The 20323-nt window shown below is 38.8% G+C and overlaps 1 protein-coding gene across 25 annotated transcripts in view; it reads left to right on the forward strand.

Annotated features, from left to right (window-relative positions):
- SYNE1 (spectrin repeat containing nuclear envelope protein 1) overlaps positions 1-20323 on the forward strand; it is a 447744-nt gene that overhangs the window by 276726 nt on the left and 150695 nt on the right. For 22 of the 25 annotated variants that reach the window (XM_026505077.4, XM_026505081.4, XM_026505085.4 and 19 more), the window contains 11 exons: positions 49-214; positions 557-712; positions 2836-2988; positions 3608-3790; positions 4611-4748; positions 8877-9062; positions 9279-9401; positions 9670-9852; positions 10932-11075; positions 15419-15613; positions 16716-16856. In XM_026505077.4, the coding sequence (XP_026360862.3) occupies positions 49-214; positions 557-712; positions 2836-2988; positions 3608-3790; positions 4611-4748; positions 8877-9062; positions 9279-9401; positions 9670-9852; positions 10932-11075; positions 15419-15613; positions 16716-16856 (1768 nt within the window). Of the gene's footprint in view, positions 1-48; positions 215-556; positions 713-2835; positions 2989-3607; positions 3791-4610; positions 4749-8876; positions 9063-9278; positions 9402-9669; positions 9853-10931; positions 11076-15406; positions 15614-16715; positions 16857-20323 lie in introns of those variants that run through there. The other 3 variants (XM_057310948.1, XM_057310949.1, XM_057310956.1) reach the window with 2 other exon arrangements.

The following is a 20323-nucleotide window of genomic DNA, read 5'->3' on the forward strand; positions in this document are numbered from 1 at the left end:
CTTCCATTTCAAATCCTCTTCTGGTTTCTCCCTTTAATGTTTCCGAAGCATACAGGACAAAGTGAAGAGTAACGGAAAGGTGGTAAAGCAAGAGCTAAAGGAGCGAGAAGTTGTGGAGACGCAAATCAACTCGGTGAAATCCTGGGTTCAGGAAACGAAGGAATATTTGGGGAACCCAACAATAGAAATAGATGCTCGACTTGAAGAACTGCAGGTACAAAACTCTCCTCATTCCCTATACCCATCATTTTAAAATGTTGTCCTGATTTTAATGAGATAGGTTTGTTTATATTCAGTGAGTATCGAATTAAAATTTTTCAGGAATGTAAAATATAAAAGGCTTTCAGTATTATTTCAAGGGACTTTTTGTTCTGTATAAAGGGGATGTGCTTCTCCCCAGAGACTAAAGAAAGGCTTGAGTTTCTTTAAAAGATGTTTCTCTAAATCCACACTTCATGTATGGATGAACAATACATTGTCTTGTCTCTGTATCCATAAAAATGAATTTCCTCATAGTAGGCTCCCAGAAGTTTCTAAATTTTTATCTTTCTTTTAGATTCTCCTAACAGAAGCCACAAATCACCGACAGAACATTGAGAAAGTGACTGAAGAGCAGAAGAATAAGTACCTGGGTCTTTACTCCATCTTACCTTCAGAACTGTCCCTTCAGTTAGCTGAAGTGGCACTGGACCTGGGAACTATCCATGATCAGGTAAACCCAGGGGCACGAAGTATGCCTTTCCACTCTTTCAGAGGCTCAGAGCTCTCATGTGAGAGTTCTTGGTTTTCACAATCATGTCTTTATGGAAACAGTTAAAAACACATCAGTATAAAACACCAATATTAAATTAGAGGTCTTACTTGTTGGCAAGAAACATATCAGATGATCACGGATACGAACAATAATGTTATTAAATTAAAAATAACTTACCTACTTCACCTTTTTCTAAAAAAAAAAATGACTTAAAATTTTTTTAAAGCTGTATTTCATGTATTCAACAAAAATTTGTTTGAAGACTCAGGACCTGCCAGGTACTTTTCTAGCTGTTATTGTAGTGCTGCAAAATATAAGTTAAGTAGATGAAGATATTTGAAAAAAGGGAAAATCAAAGTAAAAAAATAAGGTAAAGCCAGAGAGGAAGTTATTACCCAAAATGCATGTTGGTGGGTCCTATAATGTTCCTAGAGGAAGGCCTTTCACACAAACCCTAGCTTTCAAATGACCAAAGAGAGATGTGACACGTAATCCAATCCATGTCTATAAATTTTAAAACAAATCTTTTTTTTTTTTTTAAACAAAGATACATAACCATTCATAGTCCTGAGATCAGAGGGAGATTTCTATCTTAGGTCCAAAAAGAGGACATGCTTTCATATAGTGAAAATAGCTTTGGTAGCATCTGTACAGAAACATAATAGCTTTTTAAGACGTCCTTGGTGACATCACGCTAAAGCACAGTGAAGCTGAAAGCAGTCTGTGGGGGACAAAGAGAAGATACGCCACTAATTCCAAAGTGCTGCATGAAATGGAAAGTAGTAGCACATCGCAGTAATTCTAAAATTCATACAAGTGCACTGCAGTTTTTGGACCCTCCAATGTATAATACAAAGTGTTTTAAAATTTTCATCAGAATCCAGTACTACTACATCATGATATTGACCTAACCTAAAATGTTATTCTATTCGAAGTATTTAATTGGCCTATTCAGTTTTTCGTCTTAGGCATTGGAAGATATACTGGGAAGGATGACTTGGCAAGTTCAGATCTTAAAAAAAAAAGTTCAAATTTAATTTTTCTCTGGATAAATTTCTCTGTATTAGAGTTATTCTCATGCATCCAATTTACGTTGGCACTCAACTCAAAATAATGAAAGCCAAAGAAGACGTCTTTTTTTTTTTTTTTAACATTTATTTATTTACATATGAGAGAGAGAGAGAGTGAGGAAGTGTGAGTGGGGTGGGGGAACACAGGGAGAGGGAGAGAGAGAATCCCAAGCAGACTCCCGCCTGAGCGAGGAGCCCATGTGGGGCTCCATCTCACAACTCTGAGATCACGACCTGAGGTGAAACCAAGAGTTGGATGCTCAACTAACTAAGCCACCCAGACGCCCCAAAAAAGTATTCTTCTAATGATGTGTTTCCTCTATATGAAAGTGCCTTTCACTTACATAAAGAAAACATTTCTTTATTGTTTGCTCTTAAGCATTTTATTATAAGCAAAAATAGCACTGTTATCAAATCAAACCAAAGCCATTTGAAACTTGTAAATGTTAACTGTACTTTTTTTACCTCTCTTTTTATTGGCTGTGCTTAACACTTTTTTGATATATTATAGGGATGTACTTGGGAAGTTGGAAAAGGAGTTCACAGATCACCAACAGCTAACTTATAAAAAGGTGCTTGGAAACAAATCCAGACGCTTCCAATGATCTGGAAGTGTTTTCTGTTTTATGGAGAAAAAGGCTTAAAGGGATTTGTGTTCTAAAGTTGGTAAACGGAGAAGCTAGGATTCAAACTCAGCTATATACATAGTGCTATTTACAATGAGTATTCGATAAACGTTTGATGCGTAGATCGCTGTACATGCATTGCATGTCCCTTTGCTGAAACAGCAGCAGAGAGGGCCAGTGGATGCATAAAGGTGGCGGGAAGCAGAGCTGCATGGAAAGCCACCAGAGCTCGTAACGGCACACGGCTGGTCTGACAAAGTGCATCAGTGCCAAAGTGGAGTTAACCACGTCAAGTGTCTCTTGTCAACATCTAAGATTGAGGTTTTTAGTAGCAATCATGCAATTTTAATCATGGCTGGTTTTGCTGTTCTCATTGATTATTTAGATCCAGGACAAAGTAAGAGAAGTTGAACAGAGCAAGGCCATGAGCCAGGAATTCAGCCGGCAAATTCAGAAGATAGCCAAAGATCTCACAGATATTCTAAGTAAGCTGAGAGCAAAGACAGATAACTTAGCACAAGCTAAAACCGACCAAAAGGTAAGGAAGGAGAAGTGGAAACATAAAAGATGCTACTGAATGAATTAACTATTTTTTGGAGTTAGTTTATTTTGGGGATACAGAGAAAAAAAAAAAAAGCTTTCTTGATTAGCAAGCTTCATTAAAACCAGATGGTAAAGGCAGGCAGTGAGACATTTTATAAACGTAACAGCATAGATCACTTACATAGTATGCCCCATCAGTACAGTGGGGCTGTATTAATAAATATACCTGCACGTGTGTGTAAGAGGGAAGAGTGTCAAAGGACCAAATAACGATTTAGAAATATAAGAATTCCAAAATGAAGGGCGGTCTTGGTGGTTAAATCTGGTTTTCACTTTGCTGATGAGTTAAGTGACAAATCCTTTTTGGGTGGGGCAGAAGGAAAACATTAACCTCCTCACTCAGCCCCATAGGAAATAAACGCCGGCATTACAAAATATCCTGCCTGCTCTGCCTGTCTAACTGAAGAAACAGAAATGACCTGATGAGAGTAGAATTATCCTTTATAATATTTGGCATTTACAAAAATCATTTAAAATATCACCCTTGATCTTGGAAAATTGGGAGAAATTTATTTTCTACGGTCTAATGTGCTTTTGTTTCCATTACCATCTAGGTGCTAGGAGAGGAATTAGATGGCTGTAATTTAGAATTAATGGAACTAGATGCAGCAATACAGAAATTCTCAGAACAGAATGGCCAACTGGGTAAACCACTGGCCAAGAAGATAGGAAAACTGACTGAACTTCACCAGCAGACCATTAGGCAGGCTGAGAATCGGCTCTCCAAGCTCGGTCAGGTATGTCTTCCAGGCCAGGAATCAAAATTCTCTAAGGCAGAAATTCAGTGTTTGCTTTTTCCTTTGAAAATAAATAAAAAGAAAATAAATAATAAATAAAAAGATAATATTGACAATCATGAGGATGGTTTAAGGGTAGCTTATTTCATACCACACCTGTGTTCCTAAAATTTACATGTAAACTTGCCTTTATTTTATATCACACCATATTGTAAGTTAATTGACAAAGGTAGTCATATAAATGGACCTTTGTAATGAATATTTTTAGACATAAGATATATATATATATATACACATATATATACACAAAAATATATATAAAGATGTAAGACATAAGATATATATATATATGCTTGCATTTACCATTACTTAACATGCACAGGTCACACATCCCTCGTAATTGTTGACTGTAGGCTCACCTTTATAAACTGATTAGGTGTCTTTTCTGTAATCAGGGACAAACTAAATCAGGATTTGGCAACTAATGAGTTATAGTACCCAAACCTCCTTATTCAGTGAGGGCGGAGTTTGGGAGGAGGGATAGAGAGGTACTGGACAGATGACTAAGAGATGAGAAGAGAAAATATTTTTAAAAGACAGATATTCAAGCATATTAAGGACTTGGGCTTTATCCTAAAGTCACTGGGAAGTCCTTGACAGATTTTCAATAAGGAAATGGTTGTTCATGATACCTTTAGATATCACAGAATTTATGACAATCATCCCCTAGGATTATTGTATCTAACGAGAAATAGAAGACTGATTTCTAGCTCACGAAGCAGAGTTTACAATTGCTATCTGAATGGTAATGATTTTTCAGGCAGCATCACATTTAGAAGAATACAACGAAATGCTTGAATTCATTTTGAAGTGGATTGAGAAAGCTAAAGTACTGGTACATGGAAAGATTACATGGAATTCTGCACATCAACTTCGAGAACAATACATCTTACATCAGGTAACTTTGGGAAAAATAGCTTTCAAAGAGTAACTAAGAGAGAAATTTGATTTAACTGGCTAGACTGACAGAAAAGTTAAAGGACCATGATGTAGAATTATTGTAGGTGCCAGATAAAAAGAAAGCTAAGGTGGCCCTGATGACTTGTCCAGTGGTTTGAAAGAAAGTGGCTACCCAGAAGATTTCATAAGACTGCATAAATAAATAAATAAATATCCTCTATCTCCCCTCAACTTTTCTTTCTCCAGGACCCCAAATAATCAGCCCTATATAAGTCTCTCTTTTTTCATAGCTTCTCTGAAACAACTACAGGTGGGGGTATGGTGGGAAATTCTTCCCCAGGAAGAGATGTGACATGTGGAAGGATTATAGGCTCTAGACTCAGGCTGATGGGAAAACTAGGCTCTGAGGTTGGGGGCTGTGCGATTTGGAGCAAAGTACTTTGCCTCTCTGAATCCAGTTTTCTCATCAATAAGATGGAGATGTAAATGATATTTATATTGCAGAATTTTTAGGAGGTACAAATGGTTTAACATATGTGCAAATATTAAGCACATTGCCTGCCACATGGGTGCTTCCTTCTCAGCGTTCAGCCTGCTCTCAGTTGTCTGGCTTTCCAAAGGAAGTAGGGGTCAGCTGGAAAGGAGCAAAGAGTCCACGTCACATGGTGGCTGTATTACTTCATTTCCGGAAGTTTTCTTCTGGTCATATATTCCAGGAAATTATTTCATCCTTTTATTATCTTTAGCTTGAATTAGATACAAACATCTAATAGCCCAGTTAGCTTACAATATAATACAGAATGATTTTTACTTAGTTACATGGCTATCCTGAAGTATTTTAGATTCTCTCTCTTTTATTCTGATTTATATATATACACATATTTTCTAAATCATTCACTTTTCCATTCCTGTGGACAGGTTGCTAGATCAAAGCCCCATTTTCTCCTTTTTGGAATGCTTTAACAGATGCTAATCAGTTTCCCTATGTACATAATCGTTCTTCTCTAATCAATCTTGTATGCACTTCTGGAATCTTTCTTACGCCACTCAAGACAAGACTTAAGTTATGATTCGTTGTAAAAATGAAAAAAATATACAACCTCATTAGAAATCTAGAAATGAAAATTTAAGAGAGATTGAGAGCACTTTATCAAATTAACATCATTTTAAAGTTATTTGAGGGGCGTCTGGGTGGCTCAGTCATTAAGCATCTGCCTTTGGCTCAGGTCAGGCCGGGATCGAGCCCCGCATCGGGCTCCCTGCTCAACGGGAAGCCTGCTTCTCCCGCTCCCATTCCCCCTCTCTCGCTACCTCTCTCTGTCAAATAAATAAATAAAATCTTAAAAAAAAAATAAAAAATAAAATAATAAAAGTTATTTGAGGTTCATATTTAAAGAAATGAGAGCTGTCAACTCTGAAGGTTACTTGTTAAAATCTTTTTGAAAAACAATTGGCAAAATGTATCATGATCATCAAAATGTTACTACTCCATAATCCAAAATGTGGAAAATATGTGGTATTAATAACTATACTGGAATTTTATTTTTTGAAGATTTTATTTATTTATTTAAGGGAGAGAAAGAGTGTGAGTGAGGGATGGGGGAAGGAGGGGGACGCAGGGGGTATGAGTAGAGGAAGAGGGAGGAGGAGGGGGAAAGTATCTCAAGGGGACTCCACGCTGAGTGTGGAACCTGACACAGGGCTTGACCTCATGACCCTGAGATTATGAGTCAAGCTGGAACCAAGAGTCAGATACTTAACTGACTGAGCCACCCAGGAGCCCCACTACAGTGGAATTTTTTTTTTTAAGATTTTATTTATTTATTTGAGAGCGAGAGTGAATAGGAGCAGAAGGGAGAGACAGAGGGAGAGGGAGAAACAGGCTCCCCAATAAGCAGGGAATCCAACAAGGGGCTCGTTCCCAGGACCCTGAGATCATGACCTGAGCCAGAGGCAGATGCTTAACTGACTGAGCCACCCAGACACCCTATAGTGGAATTTTAAAGAAAAATGTCATGTCACTTTTCTGAATGACATTTTGGATATAATAAGAGTATAACGTAGTCTTTAAAATGACCATCTACACTTCTATTTTAAGTAGGTTCTGCACTCATTTATTTATTCAACAAACATTTATAGAATGCTTTCTTTCCAAAGCTAGGAATTTAAAATACAAAGAATATTTCCTGTTCTTGTCCCAGGGAGTTGATAAAGGGAGGCACAAGGCAGGCAGACACAATTACAAACAGTGTGGTAAGTGCAGGAAATGAGGGATCAAGGTGCTGAGGGAGCCCACAGGAGCATGCTCCACTCACACTGCCTGGGTCTAGGGCAAGTTTAAGGAGGCCTTCTTAGGAAAAGGTCATTCCAGGCTGAGTCCTGAATAACAGGTTGCCTACCCGTGTGAAATGCATTGTAGACAAAAAATGCATGTTGAAATCCCCGGTAGTAAGAGTGGGGGGTGCTCTGGTGCAGTGGAGGGAGCTCTACGGGGAGGAGGTGTGGAGGAGAGCTGGAAAGAGGCATAGGAGGTAAGAATAGAGAAGAAAAAGATCAAAAGGCCTGTTAAGAACTTGGGCTTTACTATGTAGTCCCTCTGAAGCCTTTGACAGATATTCTTCAGGCTTGTATTTTAAGAAAGACGATTTAGCAGCCTGTGGGAAGCAGACTGATGAGGTAAGGCAGCATGGAAGGCGGCTTCAGTGTTACACCAGAGAGTGACAGGGTCTCTCTTTGGAGGCTGAGAGAAGACAGAATCAAGGGCTATTACTGAGCTAGAATTCTGGACTCTGGAGACTCTTGTGGGTGAAAGGAGGGAGGAGCCATAGACAGCTCCCAGGTGTTTTGACTTGGGCAGGTGGGTGAGTTGAGTGCCTCAGGGACACAGGAGGACAGATACCGCCTGTCGGTGGTTCTCTCAGATGCTCGGGAGAGAAGTCAGCCTGTAGACACTCTTTTGGGGTTCTCCTGTACCTGCCTTAGGTCAGGCTGCCCGAGTGTAGCCAAAAACAGTACACAGAGAGAATGCATGTGTTCTAATGTCAGGTGGAAAAAAGATGGAAAATTGTACATATATTATGATCTCAATTACCTAAAAATATACCCAAATGTTATCTCCTACTTAAAATATACCCAAATTATCTCCTACTTAAAGTTATCTCTGACGTATTGTGGAGTATTTTATTTTCTTCTTTATATTTTCAATATTTTCTAAGCTTTAATATATATAGCATTCCTCATGAGGGAAAAAGGCCTGTATTATAAAAAATAAAGATCTATTGCCTAAGAATAATGTCCCAGCTCCCATTTCTCCTCCTTACACATCACACATCCCAGTAACTGCACATTTTGTGCTCACTCACCTCTCTGCCTCTGCTTATGCCGTTCCTTCTCCCAATCTTCCTGCAAGTAGGAGCACATCTCATTTCTGTCATCTTTAACCTTTCTTCTCTTTCACTCTACTCATATAAAGTGTATTATGTGATTCACAATCCATTTGTATTATTAGTCCACTAGATGATACTATCCTGAATGATGAGGGCTGTGTTTTATTCCTCTTGGTATCTCATGTCACTTCTACCCCCTTTGTCTCACTAAAACAAGTGTTCAAAGGTTTTTGTTTGTTTATAATGCTCTTGTGTGATTTTCATTTTTTAGATCGATAAGCATTTCAGATCTTAGAATATGAGAGCTGAAAGGCATCTCTTGAGTTTAAATATGAGAAAAAGCAAGCTCAGCAACCTGACAAAGATACCCAACATGTCAGCACATCGCCGCTCTCGGGATACTCACGTCCTGACCCTCACCAGGGAGCAGCTGGGGGTGGGAGATAGATCATGAGCCTTAGGGTCCAGCAGTTAATAACGTGTGGCCCTGGCAAATGGTTGACAGTTCCTAAACTTTGATCTCTTTTTCTGTGAAATGGGGATAAGAGTAGGTGGGGAGTAGGCACAGGGGTGTGAAGGTTAAACACAATAAGACACACAGAACCTCCCCAGTGCGCATGAGAACTGTGGATAACATCTCAGTCCCTTCTAGGCTGATTGTCTTACACCACGCCAGATTGATTACCTATGTCTATGTCTGCCTATGTGTCAATGTCATGAATATTCATAATTCACTCTAGACCATGCTAGAAGAATCTGAAGAAATTCACGGCAATCTAGAAGCGATGATTGAGAAATTACAGTACCTCGCTAGTGTGTACTCCACAGAAAAAATGTTTCAGCAAGTGGCAGAACTGGGACGGGAGTCGGAGGGGCTGCGACACATGATCAAAATTCGTTTGCAGAATCTCCAAGATGCTGCCAAGGTAAAATAATAATAATAATGATAATAATAATAAAATAATAATAATAGTAGTAGTAATTCAAATAGGAAAGTGTATCATTTTAAAAAATAGTGGTTTTATAGTGGAGATATAGTATGCACCTGTAATAATGCCTTCTTGACTGTGATGTTATTCTTCTATGACTTTGAACTTCAGACGCTTTTGTATACTGACATTCATATTGCTTTTACTCTGTAGGATATGAAAAAATTCGAAACTGAGCTAAAAAACTTACAAGTTGCTTTGGAACAAGCCCAGACGACCTTGACTTCTCCAGAAGTCGGACGTCTTAGTCTCAAGGAGCAACTTTCTCATCGACAGGTAAGCAAAAATAATTTAGAGGAAATGAGTAGGGAGCTTTATTAAAAAAAAAAAAAAAGAAAAGAAGATAGTGAGGAAAAATGATTTTTAAACTCAGTCATAGCCTCAGTGCTCTATGTATTGTTGAAAGAAAAATTCCTCGGAAAATGTTTATGACACGCGACAGAGCTGTAACTTAGTAAACGTCTCCAGCTTATGAATTAAGCTATTAAAATACACAATTTTCAAATGCTTTTACAAAGTGTAAAATGTGAACTTGCACTTTCAGCATCTGTTATCTGAGATGGAGTCACTCAAGCCAAAGGTCCACGCCGTGCAGATCTGCCAGAGCGCACTCCGGATCCCCGAGGATGTGGTCACCAGCTTGCCGCTCTGCCACGCCGCTCTGCACCTGCAGGAGGAGGCCAGCCGGCTGCAGCACACGGCCATCCAGCAGTGCAACATCATGCAGGCATGTGCTGCCGTGCCAGCCAGAGGCTCTGGCCGTCCCCGCGCCAGCAGAGCAACGGCAAATGAGTCATGGGCTTCTTTTCTTAGCATTGTGTGGGCTCAGCCATCAAAACACATCCAGAGTGTTAAATTTGACAGATTGTTGTGGTTATATAAAATAAGGAGATGAAATGCTAGCATTTGGCTCACCCAAAAAAGCCTGGGGAAAGCTCTATAAAAAATATCCTTTGGTGAAAACTATCTTTGAGCAATATATTTTAGTAAAGAACAACTTATAAAGGTTAATTTTATCTTCAGTCATATATTTTTATCTCTTATTATTCATCTGAGAATCCTCTAAAGCCTTGTAAAATGCCTTACTGCTAGTATATGTTACAGATTTTTTTCATATTTCAGCTTATTGATGCACCAGATGCATTTTCTTGCCTAAAAAAGCACACCCAAGTGTAACTCTTAATCTCTTTAGCTAATAAAAGAAAAATCATTTACTAGGAAGCAATGACACTCTCCACCTCATACCTCCTTTCAACTAATACTTTACCTGCTTTATCCAAATTGCATTCATATCTGCTCATTAAATAGCTAATGGTCAGGTTGGTCAACTGTCCTTGCTCCCTGGATTATTTCTAATTTGTTACATAGTAAATTCCTGAGGACAGAAGTCATGCTTACTTCATTTTTTTGTCTTCCATCCCAACATTTAGACAAGTGCCTTACATATATATATTTAGTATTTCTTAGATGGAAAAATGAAGCAATCATGTTTTTCATATTTCTTCCCACTGTGACATTGTTCTGACCATGACATTGCCATTTTCAGGACAATATGAATAGAAGAGAGAGGATCTAGCCACTTAGCTGTTTTGAGTCGGTCAATAATCTTAGCAAACTATTTTGAGAGAAGTCTTTGAAATATCTCCATAAACTTGAGGACTTGAATCATCCAGGGATTTTGCCCATCATTTCTTTATTCCCTAGACACACAAGTAAATACCAGTGAATACTATAGGCAGCAGCACAGAATGGTTCCCATAGTTATTGATACAGAAAGATAATCGTGTGTTTTTTTCTCTTTCAAAGGAGGCTGTGGTGCAATATGAACAGTATGAGCAAGAAATGCAGCACCTCCAGGAGCTTATAGAAGGAGCTCACAGAGAAATTGAGGACAAACCTGTGGCCACCAGTAACATCCAGGAGCTGCAGGCCCAGATTTCTCGGCATGAGGTGAGACGGGAACACAGGCGCTTGCTGAGAACATATAATTGGTTTCTAGGGAATCACAGAGAAAAGTTTTCCCTGTCCCGCACACAGTGTGCTCAGTTGTGGGGGAGCCTCTCTGACTGTCTTTGCATTTTGAGCACTGTTTTTGCTTTCCTTTCCAAGATCCCGGAGGCTGAGTCTTCCTCTTGAGGCCAAAACCTCTTTACATGGTGCTGATGACGTAACTCAACTGGGATCCACCAATTGTCTCCTGCACCCAAAATTCTCACAGTTAATTACACCAAAACATAGTCCATTCCGTATTCAAAGCCTGCTAGAAACAGCAATGCTCAAAGCCTTGCTGTTTGATCACCCTCTTTAAAAAGAAGAGATGTTTCATATTAAAAACAAAATCATTTGCTCTTTCAAATATAGGTTATTTCAGTTCCTTCCACCAAAATCAGAGTATGGTCCATGTTGTTTTGCTAATTTCCAGATTGTGTCTGTTAGCATCTTCCCCATTTGCAAATATGCCTTCTTTCTTATATTTATACCTTCATTATAAACTTAGGAACCCTCCTTTGTGCAGACTTGGTCTGAGAGATCATAGACCTTGAGTCTTTTGGCCCATTGATACCTAGCAGTGAATTTCTTCTGCCCGGTCAATTCCTGTATGGGTCACATTTAGTCTTTCTCTTGGGGACTGGCTTATAGCATCATGAATTGGAGTAAGCAACAGGGCAGGGGAGGGTGTCTTATTTCTCTGTGCCAAGGGTGGATATTTAGTTTATTCTTCATCTGCTCTCTTTTAACTTTATCCCCATAAGAGCAACAAACTATTTTTCCAAACCAAGTATCATAGTGAGTTTCTCAGAAGATTCAATTGTTGCCTTTGAAGGATAAAATATCTCACTACCTACTCTCCAAATCCAATTCTTTAATTTCTTGACATGCCCAATGCATCAGTAACTTACATTTATATATGATTTACAAAATGACGTAAATAAACATCCCACCTACATTTACTGCTACACTATAGATATCATCTATGTTAACTATTGATTTCTCTTATGCCATTGGTTAAGTGAAAATATGCTATGCAAATATTTGAAATCAGTTTATATAATTCATATATTAGAGTATATATTACAAATTAATTTTGAAACTGTTCTTAATCTCATTTTGTAAGATCCAGAATTTTGTTGTAACAACTTTTCTATCATAGTACAGAAGGTATAATATTTTTAAAATCTTGTCTGAAAAAACAATAATTTTCATTACTATAGTTTTTTGAGGGTTTTTTTTTTAACAGTTTACAAAGTTGTTGCATTATCTTTTATAACAATGCTGTTAGGTGAGGATTTTTTTAACAATCATCTCCATTATACTGATAAGAAAACAAACTGATTTTTGTCAGTGACTTCCCAAACTCCCAAATCTAGTAACTGATAGAAACCAGATTCTAAGCCAGTATCTGTGGCTCCAAGTTCCATGATTTTTCCCCCACTGCAGAAACTATTTAGGGTAGCTATTGCACGGACGAGAAGAATAATGGTCCAGGAAAATAAATGACTTGTCCAAGATCCCAGAGTTGGCTCTGAGCAGTCAGCTGTAGACTCTCAACCAGGCTCCTGTTCAGTGATCCGTTCGTTTTGTCACGTTTTCTCTTTCCAGGTCTAAACATGAGTGTAGACATTTGTCAGTTTTGTCATGTGATTTAGAATACATTTTCATAATAATGATGGCATAGTCCTGTGTGAGACTCATTGTATGTATAAAACAAACACAGGAAGGAAAGTGCTGAGTGGTGAAAGCCTGATTTACGATAACATAAGAATGTGGAAGGCTGCTTTTTCCTGTATTTTCAGTCTGCTTTTAATGGAATTTCAATTTTTGAGGTGAATCTAGTATCTAGAAGGATAACTTTAGCTCATAAAAATAATTGATAATTTATTCATTTCTAAGGAATTCACATATTTTTCTGTAATTTTGTAAATGCTGGCATTTAATTTGAAAAAATTATCCTGCCACTTTTAAATCATAGGAGAGAATACTCAGGCTCTTTGCTTTTTACCTTACATACAAGGCCTTTCCTGAGTGCAGAAGACTGCCCACAGAGGGGCAGCCACTGTACTTAGAACAGCCACTATATCTGAAATTCCTACCTCTTTATGCTCATCCTTTGTAATCATTTCCCGAAATATCCAGTAAAAATTAAAAATAGATATGCTTCCTGAGAATAGGGAATACATTAAGCCAGTGGGGCTCCATTTTAATTTAGCAGATTTAATCACCAACCCACAAAGTTATTATGATATAGACAGGTTTTATTCTTAGAGAAAAAAGTTCTAAAGAGCTATGTCTCCGAGGGAATCATATGGGGTAAGTGTAAAATGCCTAGTAAATCAACATCCTTTGTGGAGACCAGAATTTCATTGTTAACAAACAACCCAAATGAGTTTTATACACAATAAAGTTGAGAACTCCAATTTAGGAGATGGGTGTCTGCTGTCAGCACAGGCACACCTTTGCAGGGTATAGCAGTAGGGGGCACAGCCATCCATGTAGGCAGAAAAGGGAAGGGACTAAAACTAATGCTACTTCACAAAGAGTCTTCAAATCTACCCCAATGGGGCAAGCCGTTTTAAGAAGGCTTAGTGATTTGTCCCGTGAAAATATAGAATTGGAGGAGTCCACTGAGTTGATAGATGTCTTCTACAGGTGCATGCTAATTGTAATAGAGCAACCATGCATAAGTCACTAGGCCAGATATAGTAAGTAGCTGCCTAATCACTATTAAAAACAAAACCCTATTAGGTTTAATTAAGTACCTGAAGCTCTAAAAGGTAGAGAAGTGCTGATTTCTACTTTTTAAATTCTTGCTTTAAAAATTATTGTGCTATAGAAGAAGTCAAGAAGACAGGCTACTGGCTGAGTTTTGCTGGGTTGTTTTTCCTTTCATTTAGCCAGTTTGGGCTGGGAGGGGAGAAACAGAATGATATATACGTGTGTCTGTGTATACATACCTACACATATACATATATGGATACACACACGCTATATATACCAGTTTGTTGTTGTCATTTGTTTCTGAACTTCCAAGTTCGAAGCTCTAGTTTGAATGTCAATGTGTTTAAAATGATAGTATGTATATACATATATACATACAGGCATGTGTATGTATATATATATATATATATATATATATATATATATATCTCCAGTAAAATTATATATATATATAAATTATATATATGTCTATGTATAGACATATATATGTATACACACACTATCGTTTTGAAGACATTGACATTTTATGTTTTTTTCACAAAATATGTTACATGCAAGCACTGAATGACAGCTTTTCAGGCAACAGAGCCAAATAAAAGGAACAGAAAAAGGTAATGGTTTGGTTACTTTTAGGATTAATGTTCTGGAATGCACATCTTAATTTTTGTTAAACATGTATACACTTTTAAGTAAGAAAATATACATTTAATATTTTAGAATTACCATTTTACATTTTTTAATTTAATATTTTGGTTTTTGAGAGCTACGTGCTGTCCAGAATATATTTTCAGTAAGCTCTTGGTAAGAGCTTTAACACCTCTATCTCTTAAAACAATTTTTTCAACAAATGAATTTAAAAGCTGTTAAATTTGAGTTGAACTTCAAGAGCAGAAGTTCTAGCTTGAAACATCAGAAACATGTGAGGCATGTTGGGGAGTACATGAGGGAGAATTTGATGAGTGTACAAAACTTTATTGTGGGAATAATCTGCATAAAAATTTAGGGTTTCATATGTAATATTTAGCTTATCTGCAAAAAACAACTCCGTGGGTCACAGGAATTGTCCTGCAGGTTACTTTGGTGACGCGGTCCGTAACAGATGACTGCTCTATTTGATACATTCAGTATGGTAAGAGCTGAGCATTGCATTTTTTGTAGTTTTAGTCATCACATGACCTAATTTCCACGGCATGAACCATCTGGCAGTTTCAGATTCTTTAGGCATTTTAAAGAAAGTTGCCAGTGCTTCAGGTTACATAAGTCCCCGGTTGCACACGGAGCCTCTCCCGGGATTAGAATCCGCCGGCCGCAGGGCACTCGGTCTCCGGCCCGCGCCGCGCAGCCGTTCTTCCAGCCCCGCCGCGCGGTGGTCGGGCTGCGGGTGCGGGGCCCGGCAGGCTCCTCCGCTCGCACGTCCACATCCTGCCTCTTGGCCGCGGCCGCTGCCGCTGCTGCCGGCTGGCGCAGCTCTGCGATTTCATTGGCCAGCGCTGGAGGAAGATGAACGCTACTAGTTGTGTTTCCTTTTGATGCTGCTCTGACACACGGTTGGTGGGGGGTGGGAAATGTTTCCCCAGGAGCTGGCTCAGAAAATCAAGGGCTACCAGGAGCAGATCGCCTCTTTGAACTCCAAGTGCAAGATGCTGACGATGAAAGCCAAGCACGCCACCATGCTGCTGACGGTGACGGAGGTGGAGGGGCTGGCGGAGGGGACGGAGGACCTGGACAGGGAGCTCCTCCCCGCGACCTCGGCCCACCCCTCTGTGGTCATGGTAAGTAAGGGCGAAGGCCGGGTTTGTTGGGAGCCAGCGCGCTCCCTTCTGCCTGGACCCTCGCTAGTGGCTCCAGGTTCCCTCTTCGTGGCTTATTTTAGGGATCAGTGCTAGCTCTTGCAGATTCGAACTGAGGAACAGTCTCCTTAACTCTCTGACTACATTTGGGCCAAGGCCAGTTTTTGATACTGTAAACAGTGACAGTTAAAATGAACCCTTTTGCTTGAAGTGGCTGAATTATTTAATATGTCGAAGGTTGGCCCTGCATTTGTTCATAATTTAGCAGTAATACTGAGAGGCTCTGAGCTTGAAAAAAAAAATTCCTTTGCACAGTTTTCTAGTTTTCTGGTGGATAGGAGAATCATGCTACACCTGTTTTTGGTGTATGTTTTCCAAGCTAAAACACTGGCTGATTAGATATGTTTGTGTATTCTGTTATACAGATGTTTAATAAAATATAGAAGGAAAGGTACTATTAGGAAAATAAGAAAACAGAAAACCCAAAATTTAGCTTTGGATTAAAAGAAATAGGTTCCATTAATTTCTGTTCTGCAACACCACTGACCTATCACTTTGTATCTAAAATGCATTACTTATTTTGGTAACTATAACGTTTTCCAGTGCTATAATGTTTTCCACACATATGTGCTGTGCCTAGGTAGCATATAACCACACCTGGACTCTTTTGGCAAAATATTACTTCGGGTGCATTTATCTCCCTAGAATATTTAGAATTTGAGACGTCCACGAAAGATCCAAGTTTTATTTTGTAGACCCTTCACTCACTTGTATGATTCATGATTTTTCTACTTGTCTATAAAGACACAAAAAGACATCAAGGAAAGGAAACTAATCAACAACAAAAGTCTTTATTGTGATATGCACCCCCTTTCCCTGTTTGTTTTACAAATGGTCCCTAGAGTCCTACTCACTTGAGGACAAAACTTTTAAATACTAACACAGAATTTGTATGTAGATTTGGGTCTCAGTATCTCTAACCTTTGTTATATTATTACTTTTGTTTTGTCCTGTGCCTGACCAGGTCTTTTGTTAACATAGCTAACTGATGTTCATGTCCTTTGGGCTACATTTTATGTAATAGATGACTGCAGGTCGCTGTCACACTTTGCTGTCACCTGTCACTGAGGAGTCTGGGGAGGAGGGAACCAACAGTGAAATTTCCTCTCCACCTGCCTGTCGCTCCCCTTCACCTGTGGCTAATACAGATGCTTCTGTTAACCAGGTACCACCCGTTTGGAATTCCTCTAGCTGTGATCTCTGGATGGTTGCAGGACTCCATTCTCTGTTCTTAATAGACTGTGGGTGTGAATCTTGGACTTTCAGGGACACACCATTAGGTGTGAAATTGCGCAAACTGTGATTGTCGTGTGACCCCACTACTGGCTCAGCACATCAGCTCCTCTTCTGGCCTGCTAGCAGTGAGATGAGCAAAAATTAGGGCACAGAAATTATAGATGGAGAAAGCCCTGTTTTAAGGCATTATGGCTTTAGTGTCTAACAGCTGTCTGTAATGGAGTACTGCATCCTAACAGAAAATGAGATGTTTGTGTCACCATTGTAAAATAACATGATCTATTTGTATTTTAACATTCATTAAACGTGGTTTTGCCACTTACCAGCTCAGATTTTGAAGATGAAAAGCTTCTGCTCACCACATTATACTTTTTCTTTATTTACTGTCAACCAATTTCAGCGGTGTCTGCCAGTGTATATATTGTAATGCCTAAGTAGACTTGTGTTTTTTGCTTATCTTAATAATCTTAAATTTTATTTCCTATAATATAGAGGTAATACCTTGTTGTTATGTGGTGCTGTTTAGCATGTGTTATGTTTAGATTGTACTAAATTAAATGTGTCAAAGAGTTTTCATGAAAAATACTGGATAGAAATAAAAAATAAGCTCTTACAATAGTCAAACATTTTTAATGCATGTTAAGTAATACCTTTTTTCCTTTAGCCAATATAACTTTTAAAAAGTTTAATTACATTACTATGAAATTATGTACGTGTTCAAAGGAGTTGAGATTTATTATTAAGAAAGAAGCATTAAACAGAGAAAATGTTCTATAAGCTGTATTATAAATCAATTACAATTATTTTTATTTTAAAGCAGAAGCATTTGAAATAGTATTTCTGTGATTTAAAAAAAACCTCTTACCCCAAAGGAGGAAAATAAAATTGATGAAAATTTTAGGTAAAACTATTCTCTTAGCAAAAGTGCATAAAACTCTAGTTATCAATTTATTCATTCATCAGACACATTCTGAGTACCTGCTTGGCACGAAATCTTGTGCTGGGTCCCAGGTAGGTAGTAAAGGAGAAGACCACAGTACCCCTGCCCTCAGAGACCTTATAATCTAGAAAGAAATGTGGATATGGAATGAATAACAACAAGTGTTGAGAGGAAATTAAAAACAAAAAAAGGAGAAGTTCAGGGCACTCTGGGGGAAACTGTTCTTCAAATTCTGATTTTAAAATACATATTACTCATTCTTTGATGTTGTGTTCTTCCCTGTGGTCACAGATGTTATTAGAATCAGAGAAATATGGCCGTAGTCAGCTGTTTTGTATAGGAAAAAATTACCCTATATAATATACTTAATGTTCTTAAAATTTTCAAGCTGAACGGTAAACACTGGCCTTGAGATTAATACTGTGGGAAGAATATCCCTTTTCTAAGATTGTCAGTCTCAGTGATACTTCTTATAAAGTGTCTTTCAGTGTGCATGTGAAAAAGCCTTATGAATGATAAAATATGCAAATGTTTTTATTATGGTTACTTTAGCTGTCAAACTCAGTCAAATCCTAAAATTACATGTGAGTTTTTTTTTTTTTTAAAGATTTTATTTATTTATTAGACAGAGATAGAGACAGCCAGCAAGAGAGGGAACACAAGCAGGGGGAGTGGGAGAGGAAGAAGCAGGCTCATAGCGGAGGAGCCTGATGTGGGGCTCGATCCCATAACGCCGGGATCACGCCCTGAGCCGAAGGCAGACGCTTAACCGCTGTGCCACCCAGGCGCCCCGAGATTTTTGTTTTAAATCGATTTTGACACCCCCCCACCATCAAAGGAAAGCATCAATTAAATCACATTGTTAAAATACTTTTATGTGATAGTACAGATTAGCAAAACCTGTCTTTATGTCAGACAGCTTTACTCAGAGGAGGCTGTTAAAAAGCAAATGTGATAAGCTTCATGTTGTTCAAACAGATCAACCCTATCATTACGGTCACATGTTATTCTTGTTGGGCAGTAATATAAGTCAGAGGAAAATGAACAAATACTCCAACATGGCCCACAAGCTTTCTCTTGAAGCAGAGGAGGACATTTAGAATACCCCCTAAGTTCCACTTTCCAGACTCAAAATGCTGTACGGAATGTGCACAACTGTTTCCAGGGGCAGCCAAATATAACTGCTTTAAAAAACTGCAGCTGTTAAAAAGAGGTTTTGTGCTTGCTGCTTCTGTAAGTAGATCTTCATTATATAACTGATTCCCCCCCAGCCCACCCCACAGTCAGTGTGTTCTGCCTCTGACAGTAGTTATTAGCTGAAATGTGGTAATGGTGTAGCTTACTGAAGAGTGGAAACAACCATAACCAGGCAACCCCCAGATTTGCTGCCACAGCAAAGCTAGAGTCGGGCTCCTCGGTAGAGTCAACAGAAGGTGAAGTTTGAAAAGCACAGTCTTGTACCAGGTGGAGTGCCAGCCCCAGGTTAGCCTCAGAATGGGTGCCTGCTCTTGTACCTGTAAGCGGAAAGGGCCGGAAGTCCCTTAGCAGCCTCGTCTGTAAGGGAGGCAATGCTCCCCAGTTCACAAAATTTTGAAAATTCAATGTGATGTGAAGCCTGAAAGTACTCTTTCACCTGGACAGTGTGAATAAAATAGTAGCTGTGGCTTTCTAAATGTATTGCCTCAGGAATCTACTGGATAATAACTCTCATAACCTAGGCACGAAGCAACAGAGCCATGTGTCTAAGGATGCATCCTCACTACACCAGCTATTGCCTCTACTTAGTAGTTATGGGACTGATTGCTTTATTTTATTGAATCTATATAGTCCTCAAGTTATTCATCTGCAAAAGGTGATACATTTCCACGTGCTTTTAAGAAACCAGTAATTGTCAGTCCTGTTTAATTGGCCTGAGCAGTACACATACACACCCACGATCTCACACACATGCACATTCATGACAAAGAACCAGAAAAAAAGATTTTTTTTAAATAACACATTTGTTTTATTCTGGCTCTTTTGAGGGGCTTCTTTATAATAGAGTATTTAAAAATTTACATCTAAAGCAATTTTTTGCTTTTCTTTGTGGACAGTAATAGAATTACCTTCCGTGTATATAAAATGGTAAAGTTTATAAAAGTGTTTTTACATGTACAATTCATTAGGGACACATATGCCTGCCTGTTATTTGCCAAACACCCTACGATATGCTCAGACTCGAAGACAACAAGCTCACCCCGGTCTTAAGAGAGCTCAGTCTGTGTGAGAGCAGGCGAATCATCACAGTAGAAGAGGACAAGTGCCATGACAGTGGGAAAACTGCAGGGGGAGAGTGGTCTCGGAGCAAGCACTTGACCCTGACCCAGGAGTTCAGGGGGGGTCAAAGATGTCACCCAGAGCTTTAGGAAAGGAATACAAGTTAGGCAGCCAGCGTGCGCTAGAGTGACATGAAGTTT

This window comes from Ursus arctos, unplaced genomic scaffold, assembly GCF_023065955.2.
Source record: "Ursus arctos isolate Adak ecotype North America unplaced genomic scaffold, UrsArc2.0 scaffold_13, whole genome shotgun sequence".
NCBI lineage: Eukaryota > Metazoa > Chordata > Mammalia > Carnivora > Ursidae > Ursus > Ursus arctos.